The sequence below is a fragment of the Xenopus tropicalis genome, chromosome 2, assembly GCF_000004195.4.
Source record: "Xenopus tropicalis strain Nigerian chromosome 2, UCB_Xtro_10.0, whole genome shotgun sequence".
NCBI lineage: Eukaryota > Metazoa > Chordata > Amphibia > Anura > Pipidae > Xenopus > Xenopus tropicalis.
Genome location: NC_030678.2, coordinates 143,718,117 through 143,734,251, shown reverse-complemented (window position 1 = coordinate 143,734,251; position 16,135 = coordinate 143,718,117). Strand labels below are relative to the sequence as shown.

General features: G+C 36.8%; 1 protein-coding gene across 3 annotated transcripts in view; it reads right to left on the bottom strand.

The window, feature by feature from the left end:
• The window catches only part of col2a1 (collagen, type II, alpha 1), a 48,074-nt gene that overhangs the window by 27,909 nt on the left and 4,030 nt on the right, over window positions 1-16,135 (bottom strand). For all 3 annotated transcript variants that reach the window (XM_012956661.3, XM_012956663.3, NM_203889.1), the window contains 15 exon segments: window positions 15,348-15,364; window positions 14,339-14,371; window positions 14,203-14,235; window positions 14,044-14,097; window positions 13,810-13,911; window positions 9,247-9,324; window positions 8,601-8,645; window positions 8,430-8,483; window positions 6,663-6,716; window positions 6,201-6,254; window positions 5,177-5,230; window positions 4,578-4,631; window positions 3,856-3,900; window positions 3,448-3,501; window positions 468-512 (listed from right to left, as the gene is read on the bottom strand). In XM_012956661.3, the coding sequence (XP_012812115.1) occupies window positions 468-512; window positions 3,448-3,501; window positions 3,856-3,900; window positions 4,578-4,631; window positions 5,177-5,230; window positions 6,201-6,254; window positions 6,663-6,716; window positions 8,430-8,483; window positions 8,601-8,645; window positions 9,247-9,324; window positions 13,810-13,911; window positions 14,044-14,097; window positions 14,203-14,235; window positions 14,339-14,371; window positions 15,348-15,364 (776 nt within the window).

Genomic DNA, 16,135 nt, shown 5'->3' with positions numbered 1-16,135 from the left:
AGGCTGGTTTTAATGTAGGGAATATATACTTGATGAATGTACATATTTAGGCTAATTTACCTTGCCTTAAAATATACCAAAAATATCCAGCAATCCAATTACATGCAAGGGGTTGTGGGACCTGCAGTGCATAGCTGAATGACTGCATTTTGGACATCTATTATTTAAGCAAGTATTCTTTTCATGGAGACCTGAAACCCATAGCCAACTCAACGCAAGTGATTATAACAGTAAGCAGCTTTGCCTCTGCTTATACTAAAGTGTTAATACTGTTGGCTGTTGGGGAAATCAGGGTGCAGTAAGAGTTGAAATAAAGTGTATTGCAGACCTCTAACAGGTTGTAAAGGCAGAGTAACTAAGAGCAAATCTTATGCAGGTTTATAATCGTTTTTTCTATTATGTCAAAATAATATGAAATGCTCTTCTAAAAATACAGAGAGATAAAGAAGCCAAACGAAAATACTTACTGGGGGACCAGCAGGGCCAGGAAGACCATCATTACCACGAGCACCCTGGGAAAATAAAACATTGGCTAAGTTAAAAGTGAATCATCTATGAAATATGGTAGCAAATGTAGATAGTAGCATTTCTATACCCATAAGCATAAATGTGATGGAATAAAACTGACTGTTTTTGCCACAAAGTTAAAGTATAAATTATCTTTCTCATCTAAATGTTTAAGAAAATCCACTAAATTCATACAATTTATCAGAAAATGTATTATTTAGTCTCATGAATGTTATTAACTGCCAATACAAGGCTATGATGTGCTGCATTACGTTTCCATGGTCCGGTCAACTAAAGTAACCTATGAGAAGTTTGTTTTATTAAAAGAAACATTTCCAGAATTGATATATTTATATAACTCCCAGATGTAGCCAATCAGAACTCTGGTAAGGTCAAACTGCACTATGGTCTAACCTGCTGAAATGCATCAAAATGCACTTAATTTGCAGATTATTTTACAGAAATATGTGTGTCTTTTAAAGGTTCCCCTTACTGAACGACAAACTTTAATTTCCTATGAAAATTACTGAAACGCATTACTAAAACAAGAATTATCACTGTACTGAACTCCAACTCCCAGCATACTCTCAGAACTACAGATCTACAAAATAAACCTGCACCTGCTGTAAAATATAAACTTTCTATTTGCTTGATAACTGCAGGTAAAGTAATAGCTGGAGAGCTTTCTGGAATGGAGGCCCTTATCCCAACTAATTCATCCAGTAGTAAATAGCACAGGGATGTATCATTCACAGGCAGGCAGCCAATTTTCTCTTAATTCGTAATGTGTTAACATTCTTCTAAAATATTTATGACATACAACCTTCAACTTTAGAAGCAGTAAATCTTGTGTTGCCAGAGAGCATATCATAGTGATATGTTAACTGCAGCTTAGAGTTAGAAACTTGAGTTTCTTATGATAGGATCTGTGTTTGGAATTTCTTCTAGGCTACTGTGTGTGTCTCCTAGTAGCTGTATCACATTACTGCCACATAGTGGGGAAAATGCAGCACTGCATACACTTTTGTTATTTTTTAAAGACCACAAAGGTTGATAAAAGTTGCAAAACCCCCCAGGCTGGTAGCCTGTTTAAAAGCAAACATCTGATTAGTTGCTTCTAGTTACACTGCAACAATATCTAATAATTATAATTATGCAGTATTGTTAAAGTTCACATAGATATTTATCCTATTGTACCGTCAGTTTTGTTGGCAATTGCTGTGTACTATAAACTTGAACTAAACATTGCCCAACTGATTATTATTAGCAACATGTATTGAAAATATATTTATGGTTCTAAAAATTCTAAAACTGAATGTGCATGTGAATGCTACTTTTTAGTAAAGGTGCAGCTTAAGTTTGAGCTTTTCTTCCCCTTTATGCCCAAGTAAAGAACCTTAGTTACTGTGGGGCTGATTTGCTATGATAGGTGCTAAAATGCACTAGTGCAGTTGCCCCTAACAAGCAATCAGATCTTTGATTTAATTATGTAACTGCTATGGGCAAGAGCACTTGTAACTGCTGTAAATATACTGACACAGCACCACCTATGGGTGCATTATGTAAAAGCAGTTACAGGATCATAATAAAATACATATTCATGTATATGAAGGTATGTAACAGAAATAAAGGTATTTGATTAGCACTGCAACCTCATCACTTTAAAAGAAGTAATGAAATTGCTGTTTCAAAAGTAAACAGCAATCTTAATGAGATGCATGCTGCAGACTGCACTAGTCCCAGAGCAGCCATGCATCATGCATACAAAATTAATTGCTAATTAGTCACTTAGCATGTATATTGTATTCCAGTCCAATTTTGAATAGGAGGTAATCGTATACCTAAAGAATATATGCTATTGCCCAAAAAAGACCCAAATTACCCAAAGTAACATGTTTTCACTTTCAAATCTGGGTGTTAAAATTGGGCAAGTAAGGAGTGCAAAGGAAAATATGTCCCTCGGATGGTTAAAAACTATATCTTGTATCATCAGATCAGTTGTTATTATGTCATTCTGTACATTTATCAGAGTGAAATCTGCAACATGCTCTTGGCTATGGGGTAACTGGATCAGACATGGACAGTGAGGGGAAAGTGGCAGATATCCTAAACTCAGAAAGCAAGGAATATTCCTAACATATCAGCTAAATCCCTGCTGGGCAGCTGTGAGCCAAGCTGAGTTATGGTGGAATGTTGGAAACAAGCCTAAACAAAAACTGTTCTAGAACCCAATGTTTAAGGGACAGTAAAATATGCTGCTCATACCATATATGTGAGCTGCAGGGTGTATGTTGTAATACATGCTGTAACATCTTTCTCGTTTATTTTACTCACTGGCTTAAAACAACTATGTGGGGTTGTAGTAGATTTGATATAAGGAATTGTTATCTTTTCAGGTCTCCTAATAAAAATATCAAGCCTTAAAAAGATATTAAAAATAAGACTGAGTGTCTGTATCTAAGCAATATAACCCTGGTTTTCTTAGGGCCTAAGGCCTGCAAGGGCTACTAGACTGTACATGTTCAATGCACATTAATAACACTGTACAGATCTTACTGACACCCTTGACTTCTTTTCAAACACAGAACATTAGGTTCCCCACAGAGATGTTTATTTTAAAAACAGTTTCTTTCAAAAGAAGCCTGCCCTGTACTAACATTATCTGTTTAATGTGGTCTCAGCTTAAAGACAGTGCTGAGTGACTTTCATTATGTCGCTAAAAGAGAAAAGAGATTTGTTCACTAGAATAGACTTAAGCCGCTGACAGTTGGACAAACAGAAATACAGCATTCAGTTAGGGTATCAATGTAGTGGGGAATAGGCCATATGGGAAGGCCATATTTTACAATGAAGGTTGTGTCATAATAGAATTATACAAAAGTATAATTCTATTAAGTATGGAAGAAACAGACACATCTTAAAAAACAATCTAATACTTACAGCAGCACCAGAAGCTCCAGGGCGTCCTCTCTCACCTGGAAGACCACGGGGACCCTGAAAACATATAAAAATAGGTTCCATGTTTAGCAGCCTTGTAAATTATATTTAGTAGCTTAATTAAATTATATTTATTATATTCAACACTTGAAACAAACTTTGCCTTATCCTCTCTCACTACTCAAAAACCTGGCCTATCATTTTACTTACAGGTAGTATTTGCTTAACGGTCATGGAGTTCTGAGGGTTCATCAGCTTTTTGTAGGTAGTCCTGGCCTATTTCACTTTCCTTTGTTGATCTGGCAGATTACTGGTCATCAAATACTCATAATTGCTATCCTTTCACTAGAAAGCTTTTTGACTTTCTGATAAAATGTTACTATTGATTTTTGCAACAATGTTCTTACATACCATTGGACCAGGAGATCCAGCTTCACCAGTAGCACCACCTTCTCCCTAGAGACGAAGATGGAACAAAAATGAAGATATTAGCTAAGAGTATTCTCTATAACACAATATAAACTCAGACAGAGGTATATAGGGTATATTTGGCTGTCACAATTGGATTACTTTGTGACTGCATAGGTTGCTTGAGTCCTATCCCATATACAGTACATTATAGCTGCAATGCAACATATAATATGGTGGGGCAACAGATACTGACAAGTGAATGGCAGTTAACATTTTCACATAATATGAATAATTAATCAGGGTCAGTTTTAGGGGCAGGTCACAGCAGGCATTGCCATTGGCTCCAGTCTTCGAGGGGCACTTTGACCAATAATGTTTTAAATGTAAAAATGATGTTTATTATATGCTTTTTCTGTTATTTTCACAAAGGCTGGCCAACCTATGTCAGTGAGATCTTTGGAGTTGTAGTTCTACAAAATCCCCAGGGGTGTTTCAGCCATAAGGCAAGGTAAGCTCCTTACCTCAGACAAATGAATGCCAAATTGAAAACACAGGGAATATGCCATTTAATAAAATGAACTTCTGCTTATAAGTCAGAGGTTCCAGCTCCAGAAAAAAATAGAGCACAACAACACAATCTCCTGTGGTTGGGGAAGAAGGTAGAGGGGACAACATTTGGTGGCTGTGCAATTCTCTCTCAGCAGAATAAAAAAAAAGTTTACCTTGGCACCAGCAGCACCAGCTTCACCCTTTGACCCATCAAGACCTGGGTAACCCTGAATAACAAGATAATGGCAATGGTTATTTAATGATAGAGAAAAGACATGGCACTATTTAACATTGGTAGTAGTAGCTGGCTAAGATGTAGCTATATGCTCTAGAAGAGAATGCTCTAGAAGAGAATGTGTACAAATACTATATGTTCTAACCCACTTATGTGTCTTACTGCACCATATACACTTTAGGGAACTTGATGGCTTTATTTTCCTTTTTTGCTGCCCCCAAATAAATGCATTGGGTGCTAAGGAACTATATGACCAATACGTCTGGTGTGGTCACTTTGTTGATTCCTTTGGATGTTGTAGGATATTTTACAGGCAAGAAACACATCCACATTAATTTCAGTTCATTACCTACATTTATTCCAAGTTATGCTTATGCCTAAACCCAAGACACTCTAAATAGATGTGCAAATGTCTGTAAGATCCTTAAGTTAAAACTAGCATGTAAGGAAATGCATATTGAGCCAACTCTCTGCTCTGTGTGCATGCAGAATCTATGTGTATAGACAGCTAAGAAAGAGCAGTAAGTGAATACAAACCCTGTGTCCTTTTACTCCTGGAAGTCCTGGGGTTCCAGGGAAACCTCTAGCTCCCTAAAAAAGAAGAACAAATCATTATAAAGGGCAAAGAACAAAACCTTTATCTAGACTGAGATTCAAAATGGGCCCTGGCATTTCACATCCCCACCAACCCACTAAACAGTGTCTATGGTACCTTACAGCAGCCCCTTTGGCATTTGCCTGAATCCACAGGTTGCCAGTCTGGGCCTGCCCTCATCATAATCCAGTGTGTCAGTCAGCATCACAACCAGAACCAATAATCTACCATAAAGTTCAACTTTTTGATTTATTTTGTCTGCTGAAATTTGTAGTTCCCATTACCTCTAGGACTGGGAGCTTTCATGTTTAGGTGTGTTTTACATTTCTGTGTCTATAGATCTTCAGTGTCACACAATACATCCAAACTGATGCAACTGGTATATGTACCACTACATGACTATCCAGAATGGAAAGAGACATTTAAATATGCCTTACTTTATAGAAGGACTATAACAGTTATGGTTTAAAAATTATCTGCGCTGTGATACAGAAGCCCAAGTGCTGGTAATCATGTTAATTGGCTTTCCCAAAAGCTGGATATTTCTAGGTAAAATTATACTTTCCCCTTTGCCTTCCCAGTTATTCATTTTACTATGCCATTTACTAAGCTAGATATCTTTATATAATGAGTTTAATGTTCCACATTATAAAGATGATATTAAGCAGTAATTCAGTAAAACCTATATATTTTTATTAATGTCCTTCAGACCCCAGTATGTGCTTGGAACTGGTAGGGGTAAGCCTGAGCATTCTCCATAAACATCATTATGTATTTACTATGGTTGTTTTTGCTGTTGTAGTCTATGGAAAATGTTTTAATTTACCTCTGCAGAGAAAGCAATATGTTAGCTCTTACTTAGGAAGTTTAGGTTACTGGCTTGAATAATGTCAGTTTGCTCTGTCCAGCTCCCTCTATTGATTACATCCTGCTTTATTTAAATCAGTTTGTCAATGGCAATTTTACCTGTGGTCCTGGGGGTCCACGCTCACCAGATTTGCCAGGTTTGCCAGCTTCACCCTATAGTTAGGAAATAAATACTGGTCAGTTTCTCTATATATTGCAAATATACTCAAGGGAGACAAATATTCTATCAACTGGAACAAACAAAATATTTAAAGAAACAATAGAAAATAGAAATCTATCTGCTATTATGCAGTGCTGCTCTGTTGGGCAGGGATAGCTGCTGAACTATGACACCCAGTATCCTGGCTGAGGATGCTGAGAATAGTACACAGCAGTATTTGGAGTGTCAAGTTTACATTTGCTGCAGGGAAGCTTTGGCAGCAATTTCATTTATTATATTTGGGACTTTATGGCATTGATATAAATCTTGGGCCTACCTTCAGCTACAGAGCAACCTGCAAAGGGATGTGAATACCTGAAAGATTTAATTTGCTAGAATACAGAATAGAAAATGATTCTTACATCATCACCAGGCTTTCCAGCAGGGCCAGGAGGACCACGGGGACCCATTGGACCCTACAATGATAAGAGAAAAGAAAAACATTTAGACTAAATCATATATAAATTTAAAGCTCTAAAATAAGTCCATTCAATTCAACCAGTACCAGACTATGGGAAAGATATCAGAGAGAAGGTTTGATTGTTTTGTATATTCAACTGGATTCACCTTTGATGAACTAACTTGGGTAACCAACTAACCAATAAGGCCAGCTTCCAGAATCTCATGAATACCCACTGAAATCTATTGCATGGATACAATAGAATATTATTGTTACGTTGTCATAGTAGAAAGGGAATGCTAATTCTTGATTGAAATAATCAAGAATTTCTTTCAATGGAAAAAGGTTTGTATCGATGTGCATAAAAAATGCATCATCAGTGGGTTAATGTACAGCACTATGTATATATGGGTGTACTGTAATAGCTATGCATGTATTCGTGAAAGTGGATTTTATGCTGCTATATAAACAAAAGGATAATAATTAAAATAATGTGATGACAGCAAAGGGGTCCTTTAGGATGCAGAAGCAGATGTATAGCAGCACAGTACTTATGTGAGCATTAGGGGAACAAAAGGAAGGGGTATGTTGCTGCAAATTCCAGACAGCTGATCACACAGACTGCATGCTCAGCTTCACCTACAATCTGCAGATAAACACTGTAAACTGGAAATAAAAGTGTCTTTGGTATTCTTTGATTTCCTTTCTTTCCTGCCAGCCCCCCACAGACATCCGCTGTGTAATGATATATTGTGTTTATTTACACAGTTCAAAGAGGAATGTTTGTCTGCATATATATCCCATATGGCTCATGGCAAGGTCCACAGCTCAGTGTGATTTTAACACAGGGGAGCTGCCTGCTACTCTGTTAATTAAACCAGGGAATGTCAAGCCTGTGGCTTTACACTGATTGAAGTATAATTGCCGAAGATTGTTGGGCATGCAGTGAATCGTAGGTTAACAACAGGGACATAAGCTGAATATCACTTGAATGAATCATAATGTAGAGGAATGAATACAAACAATTACATATAACATATAGTGAGCCAATTATTGATCGTGGGCAATATTACATTAAAATGATGATGCCACACATGTGCCAGATGAGGAACCCCATAAAAATCATTTGGAGGGTTATCTCTGGCTTAGGTGTCTAACATCTGGAAAGCCCTGGTCTAGAGTAGAGTTTGTGGCCAACTGATCTACAAATGTTTAAAACAGACATCATATCCTGTATTAGATTCCCCAGATTTCATATTTACCACTGACTGGCATTTCCTGTAGGTCCACCCACCCACTAAACTTAAGCTGAACAAAGGATATTATTATTATTATTAACATTTATTTATAAAGCGCCAAACATATTCCGCAGCGCTATACAATACGATATAATAGGGGGCTATGTATAGTAGGTGGTACCAGAATGGTGATCAGTTTGGGAGTTTCATAAGCATATTAGGATTTGCTTAGGAAATGTGTCAGCTACCAATCCTGAGTCTGTGTAAAGGAGCCCTGTATTTGATAGGGCTCCATCGCATTTCGGCATCCCATTACATCCCAGTGAGCCCCATTTATAAATGGTATGAGTGAGGCTGCACTTTGTACAGTATCCTATGCTACTGTACTGCATGCAAGCAAACTCTGATTGTGCCCTTTAGTAATTGCACCTAATGGGGCCTATGGTTGTTTCAACATTTCACAGTTATTAAAAATTTCTCTAATTACTTACACCAGCGCCAGGTTCACCAGGTTCACCGGGATTGCCTTGGAAACCTTGAGGTCCCTAGAATTTGAAACAATGAATATATGTTAAGCTCTGGATTCAGTGTTGATGGAAGAGAAATGAATGTGGAGAAGAGAAACATGTGGAGAAGCTTGTTTATGGAATAGAAATACTCACAGGAGCTCCTGTTGGGCCGGGAGGTCCTCTTGGTCCCATAGGGCCCTGTAATAATAATAACAAATCATGATTAATGTAGAGACTTTAGAATCCCATCCTGAACATGACTGAGAAGCAAATCAATAGCCTTCTGTACAGCGCCAGTAACTGTGTGCCATTTGTTAATACTGTGTAACACATCTATATTTATTTACAGCAGCCCTAAGAAGCTTTTAGCTGGAAGGCAGCCATGTTTCAAGATTCTAAGTTTCATTTAGTGTGTGCCAAGAAAGGCTGCAATACAGACATTTCCTGTTGGAATTCTTTAGGGATTTTGCAAAGTTGTAGCTGCCGTCTGAATGTTTTAACTTCCAGTCCATGAGCATGCTGCCTCTAAAACAAACTGCACTTTGTGTTTACCCATGAAATATTATTCGTGAGGTTTTTGGCTTAGGTTTTCAGCCAAAATAGCAAGGAGAGAAAAGATCAAAGCCATTTTAGCTAATTTGTCTAGTCTATGTTACATAGTCTGTTCTGTCTCAGTACAGTATGCAGCTTGTTTCCCTCAGGGAATGCCAGTACAATTCGTGCATAGTCTTGCTCCAGACCTCTAGGTGGCAGTGTAATATATTTGCCTGAGCCGTTGAAAACAAAATGAGCTTCTCACCATTGGTCCTTGCATAACTCCCATTTGTGCACCACCAGCTTTTTCATCAAATCCTCCTGTCATTTGAGCAGCAAAGTTCTGCAGAAACAAAATTGGAAATATGTTTTAGACTTTAGAAATCTAGAATTTTAGAAATCAAGCATGCATGCATTTATCACCATTTATTCATAATGCTTATTAGTGAGCTCTGTGCTCATACACAAAAAATGATGGACCAATCCAGGATGGAAAGAGAGTCCTGATGTTACAAACAGCACAACCTAACTTTGCACTGCTTAAGTGTATCAGGAACTGAATCTCATCAGATTTGATAATTTACTGAGAAGACAACCTTGCATGTGCTCAATAGTTTTTCTTGTTCATAGAATCTGTAATTCATCTAAGCTCTAAAATAATTACTTTTAAATATATTAAATGATGTATTGACTCATTATTAATATATCCAAATGTACATAAGCACTAACCAAAAAGCTAATTGACTTTCACTATAAACATATCTAGCGCATTACTGCAAAAGGTAAATATAAATATTTTTTAATGCATGCTTTAGAGGACTTACATAAAAGAGATACTGACACCAGAAATGAAACCTTTTTTTGCATGTATCATAACAATGTCTTTGTATGACCTTAATCATTTTGCCATAAAAGTATTTGCCTGGTACTTTTATATTACCTATCTGATCCTCTATGTCCTCTATAAGGAGGCTGCCATAATTGTGCCCCAGTAGTCTTTTAGTATTAGAAGCTATAACTGATAGTTTGGAAGTGACAGTCAGGTTGGCAAAACAGTCAGGTTTAAAAACTTCAAGTAACAATTACTTACAAAAGCAGCCCTATCAGTGAAAAAAATGACCTATGGGTAACTTTTTATGTACATTCATATTTTGAAAAGTTGTTTTTTTAGTGTCAGTATCACTTTAAAGGATTCACTACCACTCTCTTGTAAGATGCCACTGAGCATGTAGGTGTGGTCTGCTGCCTAAGATTCTAACCTCATGTGATCTAATCTAAATGAATACAGAGGTATAAGCATCTTCCAATGAACATATTAGACATTGGAAGATGATTAGTCATCTAATAATGACTAATGAATGTGTTCATGGCCAAATAGATTTGGGTATTTGGTAAAATGATATCCCATGATATAAGAAACTAATGGACTTAACATGCTTTTGGATTGAATTATGAATTATGAACTATTGAAAATTCAAAACACACTTCAAAAGAACTGTAAAAGTAAGGTTCACTAGTTCACTATTCTGCATTAAATATAAATTAGCATCAGGGTTAAGCGTTCCTTTAAAATGCATATGTCTTTTATTGATGTTGCTGCAGTGCTTTATAGAGACCTTATATTAGCCTGCAACAGTGATGGAACAATACAACAATGGGACTAAGAAGCTTTTACTGGTTGCTTATTTAAAAGCCAACATCTTATTGGTTGCTGTGGGTTACTGCACCTGAACAAACTTTGTGCCTTTTACAACATAAAGGCTCCAAAAATTTTAGGGCCTCAGTGTATTCATATTTGCCTTGCCCAGCTGTCTGAAGTGTGTGTGGCACAAGAAGATATTAAGGTAGGCACAGTCATTATACCACTGGTATACTTGATACTGTATAAGAACTTAGTGTGTCCTAATGTATTCTCTGTACCAGTGGAAATGTAGAAACCATAGGATGCATGTCTGTTTGGCAGAGTGTGTTTGCTGCTTGCAGCTTTCCTAGCTATAAATGTTTTAAGTTAATTTTTGACCTATAACGATCACTGCCCTTGGAAACAGAAACTGTTTTGTTGGAAATGTTACTATTTAGCTTATGAGAATGTACTGGTGTGTCTGGTTTAGTACTTTCTGCAGCTAGAGTGTCAGGATGTGACTTTTACAGATATGGGACCTGTTATCCAGAATGCTCGGGACCTGAGGTTTTCCAGATAAGGGATCTTTCTGTAATTTAGATCTCCACAATTTAAGCCTGCTAAAAATCATTTAAATATTGAATAAACCCAATAGGAGTGTTTGCCTCCAATAAGGATTAAATTTATCTTAGTTGGGACCAAGTACAAGGTACTGTTTATTTATTATTACAGAGAAAAGGGAAATCATTTTAAAAAATTGGAATTATTTGCTTATAATGAAGTCTATGGGAGAGGGCCTTTCTATAATTCGGAACTTTCTGGATAACGGGTTTCCAGATAAGGGATCCCATACCTGTATACTGTCCTCATAGTAACTAGTTCTTATACCTCTGCCACACTCCCATATGTTTGCATGATGTCTTCCTATTCTTTTAATACTGGACATATACAATACCTATGCTTCAGCAATAATAAACCGTTAGTTCAGAAACCCATATGTAACAAAAGGCAGAATGTTTTCCTGGTGCAGTAACTCATAGCAACCAATTGGATGTTTGCTTTTAAACAGATGGACAACAAATATTACCAATAAGATGTTTGGTCACCAGTAAATGCTATCTGTCGATTGGCGGCTATGGGTGAATAAAATAAATACTTCTGAATCCTAAGACACCCTTTAAGATTAGAGTTCAACCTTTGGGCCTCTGTTGACTGAGGTTTATGGGACACAACTACTTGGCCAATGCTTTGGCAATCCCTAATTTATAGAAATCCTCTTTAATAAATATGCCACCACACATTATGGGCCAATGTTAGATACAATGTTAGCTCTTGGGCTAGAAACCAATAGACAGTAAATGCTACCTACTGATTGGTTGCTCGGGGGTTACCAGAGCTCTAGAAAATCTTCCACTTGTTACTATCTCATACAGGGGTAATGTAATAACCAACACAATATTTGCACCAGGTTTAGTAACCCATATCAAATGGTTCCTTTCATACAAGTCACCATTAACTGCTAACTACTGACTTGTTGCTATAGGCTACTAGACGTGGTGCAGATTTTGCATCATATATAACATTATAGTAGTGTAGGATACCATTATGCCTGAATCATACCATTTTTATGCTAGTAGGCATAGTAGAAACCATGTGTCTGCTATTTCTTTGAGAAGGATAGCTCAAATTCTTCAGTGTACATTAACATCAATTGTCTGCTGCAAAAAGCTGTACAAAATCTTGCCTTTTCTATTGCAGTCAATATTTATCTAATATCAAATGTATTGGGAAGCAGTACTGTAGGTAACTGCAAGTATCAAACCACTCAGTAATTGTCTTCAGTCACTGACAATTCATATCATTGGGAATTGTCCAAAGACACAATTATCTCTACTGCTTCCATTTTCATAAAATAGGGCAATGTATTAACAGGTGCAGAGTTTGGTCCTGTTCCAGTAACCCTTAGCAACCAATTAACAGGTATCATTTACTGGTCTGCTAATTAAAATAAAACATATGATTGGTTATTATGGGATATTTGGTCTACTTTGTCCCTTTTGTTACACTGTCCCCATTATTCCCTTTGTTAGCTAAAACAGCTCAGGAACTATAAGATTTTACTGCTGTAACTATTAGTGACTATTGTTATAGGATCTGTATGGTTTTTTAGCATTAGTGCCTCTTAAGTTCTCCCAGTATGAAACCAACTTAACTAGCATTCCAAATTAATTTATTGGCAAATCATCCATTGCCTTCTAAACTGGGATCTGTTTTATGATTATACTTTAGGTTACTATGCACACCCCTCTGTTTTGGGATGCCAGGATATATCTGCAGCACTTCACCTTTTGAAGCTACCAGCTTTCCTAATAAATAAGAAACTTGCAGTTATCTCTGACTTGTTTGGGCTTAAATGTATAAGATTTTAAGTGGGACTGAAAATACTGGTAATACTATAATTTACTTTATAATTTACTTTAATAACCTAAAAAAAATGAAATTTGAAAGTAATGTTGGAACTGAAGGGCCATTTTATTTTATGGTGTAGGGTTCTTCAAATGAAAATGTTGAAGACAACAAAGGCCCATTTAGGCTGGACTTAACCACCTGCCCACTATAATGATGAAAGGAGAGGCAGATAAAAGGTCAGTAACATTACCCATTCTGCCTCAATTTGTAGCCAATGAAAAAAACATGTCTACAAATAATAATGATATGCTTCATAGCTCCTACCCTATTTTCCTCCCATGAAACTAGCCTTGTAATTGTTTTGTGAGTGATTGCTATTCAGTTATGAGGGACTTCTGTTCAGCCAGAGTCCCTGGCTAGTTATGTTTCATTCCAAATTATTTGTGCTACTGGGAGGTCAAACATTTCTGTAATATTAAAAGATATGAAAAAAGTGATTCCAAATTATTATTATGAAACTTCCACATTACAGACAATGGCAGGGCATACTATTTCTAGGTTGGGATAATCATGCGCTTGTATTGAGGTCAGTGATTTTAGAAAAAAAAAGTGCTGCTGAGCAGAGGAGATATATTGTGTCAGAGGAATGCAAACAAACTGAGTGATTACAATGAATGACTGTTATGTGCTACTTGGTAACAGTGAGGCCTTTCAGCACTGAGAGCTGAGTTCTGAGATCTAGAGTAAATGTGAACACCACAGAGCTATGGCAAATGTTTGGTGCATTTTTCTACTTACTCCGCCAAGGCCAGGGGGTCCAGGAGGTCCAGGGGGTCCAACAGGTCCTGGGTTCCCAGGAGTACCGGGTTCGCCATCTCTTCCACGGGGTCCAGGAGCACCCTAAAAACAAGAGGACAGTATGTTATGGTACCCTACAGGGGTCCAGCATATTATTATACTTAGCTTCTAACCCCAGGAGAAGTAGTGTGACACTCATTTCTTTGTTGATAACATAATTCTAAATTCACTTACTTTCTCGCCCTTGTCTCCACGATCTCCTCTAGGTCCTTGTTCACCAGAAGGTCCCTAAAATAGGATAAGGGATTTATCATGAAGAAAAATAAACATTATCCCAACACAAAATAATCATACAAAATATCCAGATGATGTGGTTAACATTAAATTACAGACCTGTGGTCCAGGTGGTCCTTTTGGTCCTACAACCTGGTTAAAAAAAAACCCACAAAGTAATGATTATTAGTTTACTTGTATGAGGTTTAATGTTAATTTGCCAAACAGACAGAAAGCCAGAAAGAAAACCACTTACATCTTTAATATCACCGGGTTCACCTTTCTGGCCCTGGGAATGACAACAAAAATAAGAACATTTTCAGGCCATCAGTGATTCTAAAAAATATCATAACCTATCTATGTTTTCATTTTATATATAAATATGTATAGATATATGTGTATAGATATATTTATATTACTCTAAAACAGGCTGCTTTGGCAGTTAAGTCATTTGTTCTAGGTTATGTAGCATTTCATGCACTCATAAGATAATTAAGATAGCTTAAAGGTGAAATACACTGACCAATTATTGATGAAGAAGATTTTATATGCTTTAACAACTGATCAATGCTAGGCAAATCCAAGCAAGCATCCCTACATTTTTTATCATTTGGCCACAGGAGGGCATATAATATTTTATGAAAGGATATGTTAAGAGCAACCATTGCTGCTTCAACTCATATGAATAAACACAAATGTCAGATAAATAGGATTTTCTATGTAAAACACCCTACGCCACTAGGTTTCACTTAAGATTTATAGTGGCTATAACGCCTCCTTACAAATACAGTATACTTTTATCAACACAAAACTAGAACAAGGTCAACTCACTTGTCTAGTGATTACCAAGCAAGTCTAGTCTACATTAAAACACATTCACCCTGTGTCTAGCCAAGTCTTAAAGAGATATAAACCGGTCTGTAGTTGGGAATCTGATCAGCTATTATCCTGGCTTCTGCTTTAAACCCAGTGGGTGAGCTTTAGCCTATAGGATAAACCCATGTAAATGGGACAAAGCCCATGTAAATGGGACTTTTCTAGGAGCCTTAAGGAATTTCTTCCCAGAATCCTGTTATGACTTAGAGATATTGAAACAAATATGTATTCCTGTAGGCTGTAATAGGAAGGCAGGCCTGAAAGATCCTGGTTCTCACTGGATTGTCTAGATCCATCTACATTATAGACCAGTCATGTGGGATGAAGGAGCTTTAATGTAGAGGATGTGTCACAAACACATAACAAAATCAGAGTTTGCAGTAATTTACCTTGAGTACTCCTTGCCCTGTAAAAAATAAGAACAAAATTAAATATTGTCACTGATCATTAAAGACATAAAGGGCAACTAAACACAAAAAACAAGGAAACAATGTCAATGACAAAAACACACAACATAACCAAAGTGAAAGGAAGGATGAACATAGCTTTGTTCAAGTAACAGCAACCACACCCCAAACACCAGAAATAAAAATAAAATCCAACTGCTCCATTCAAGATGGGGTTGTGTAAAGAAGTGATGTAGATCAAGTATGGATTTCTCTAATAGAATGACCAGAGGACTAATGAAGGAAAATGAAGCACCTTCTCATTTAAGCATGGAAATGTTAAGCACATGGACATGGAAGAATGGAAAAAACTAAATAAAAAAAAGTTTAGCAAACAAATAAAAACAGGATTAGTTTCTCTAAATTGAGAGAGAAATGTTGTAAGAATAAGGCCATAGGTTGCAGTGGTTAGTAACAGGAAGCCATGGAACAATGCACCGTTAAACATAAGTTTAGTATGAAACAAAAACAGCAGTTGCTCATTACCAACATGGGTCTGTAATTAAACTTATATAAACAGCATTTAAAATTACAGTACAGCCCATGTAGGTAACCTGTTAAAAGGGGACCTCAGGTAATACTTTATCTCCTGCCTCTTGTGTAAAGGGCTCTGTTTGCTATTTTATCAAACAGAAAGAGAGAGGGCTTTTTGTCTTTTTTTGGAATAGGCACTATGCTTTAGGTTTGGTTTGTGTGGTATGTGCTAGTAATATCTCTGCCAGAAGAGATCT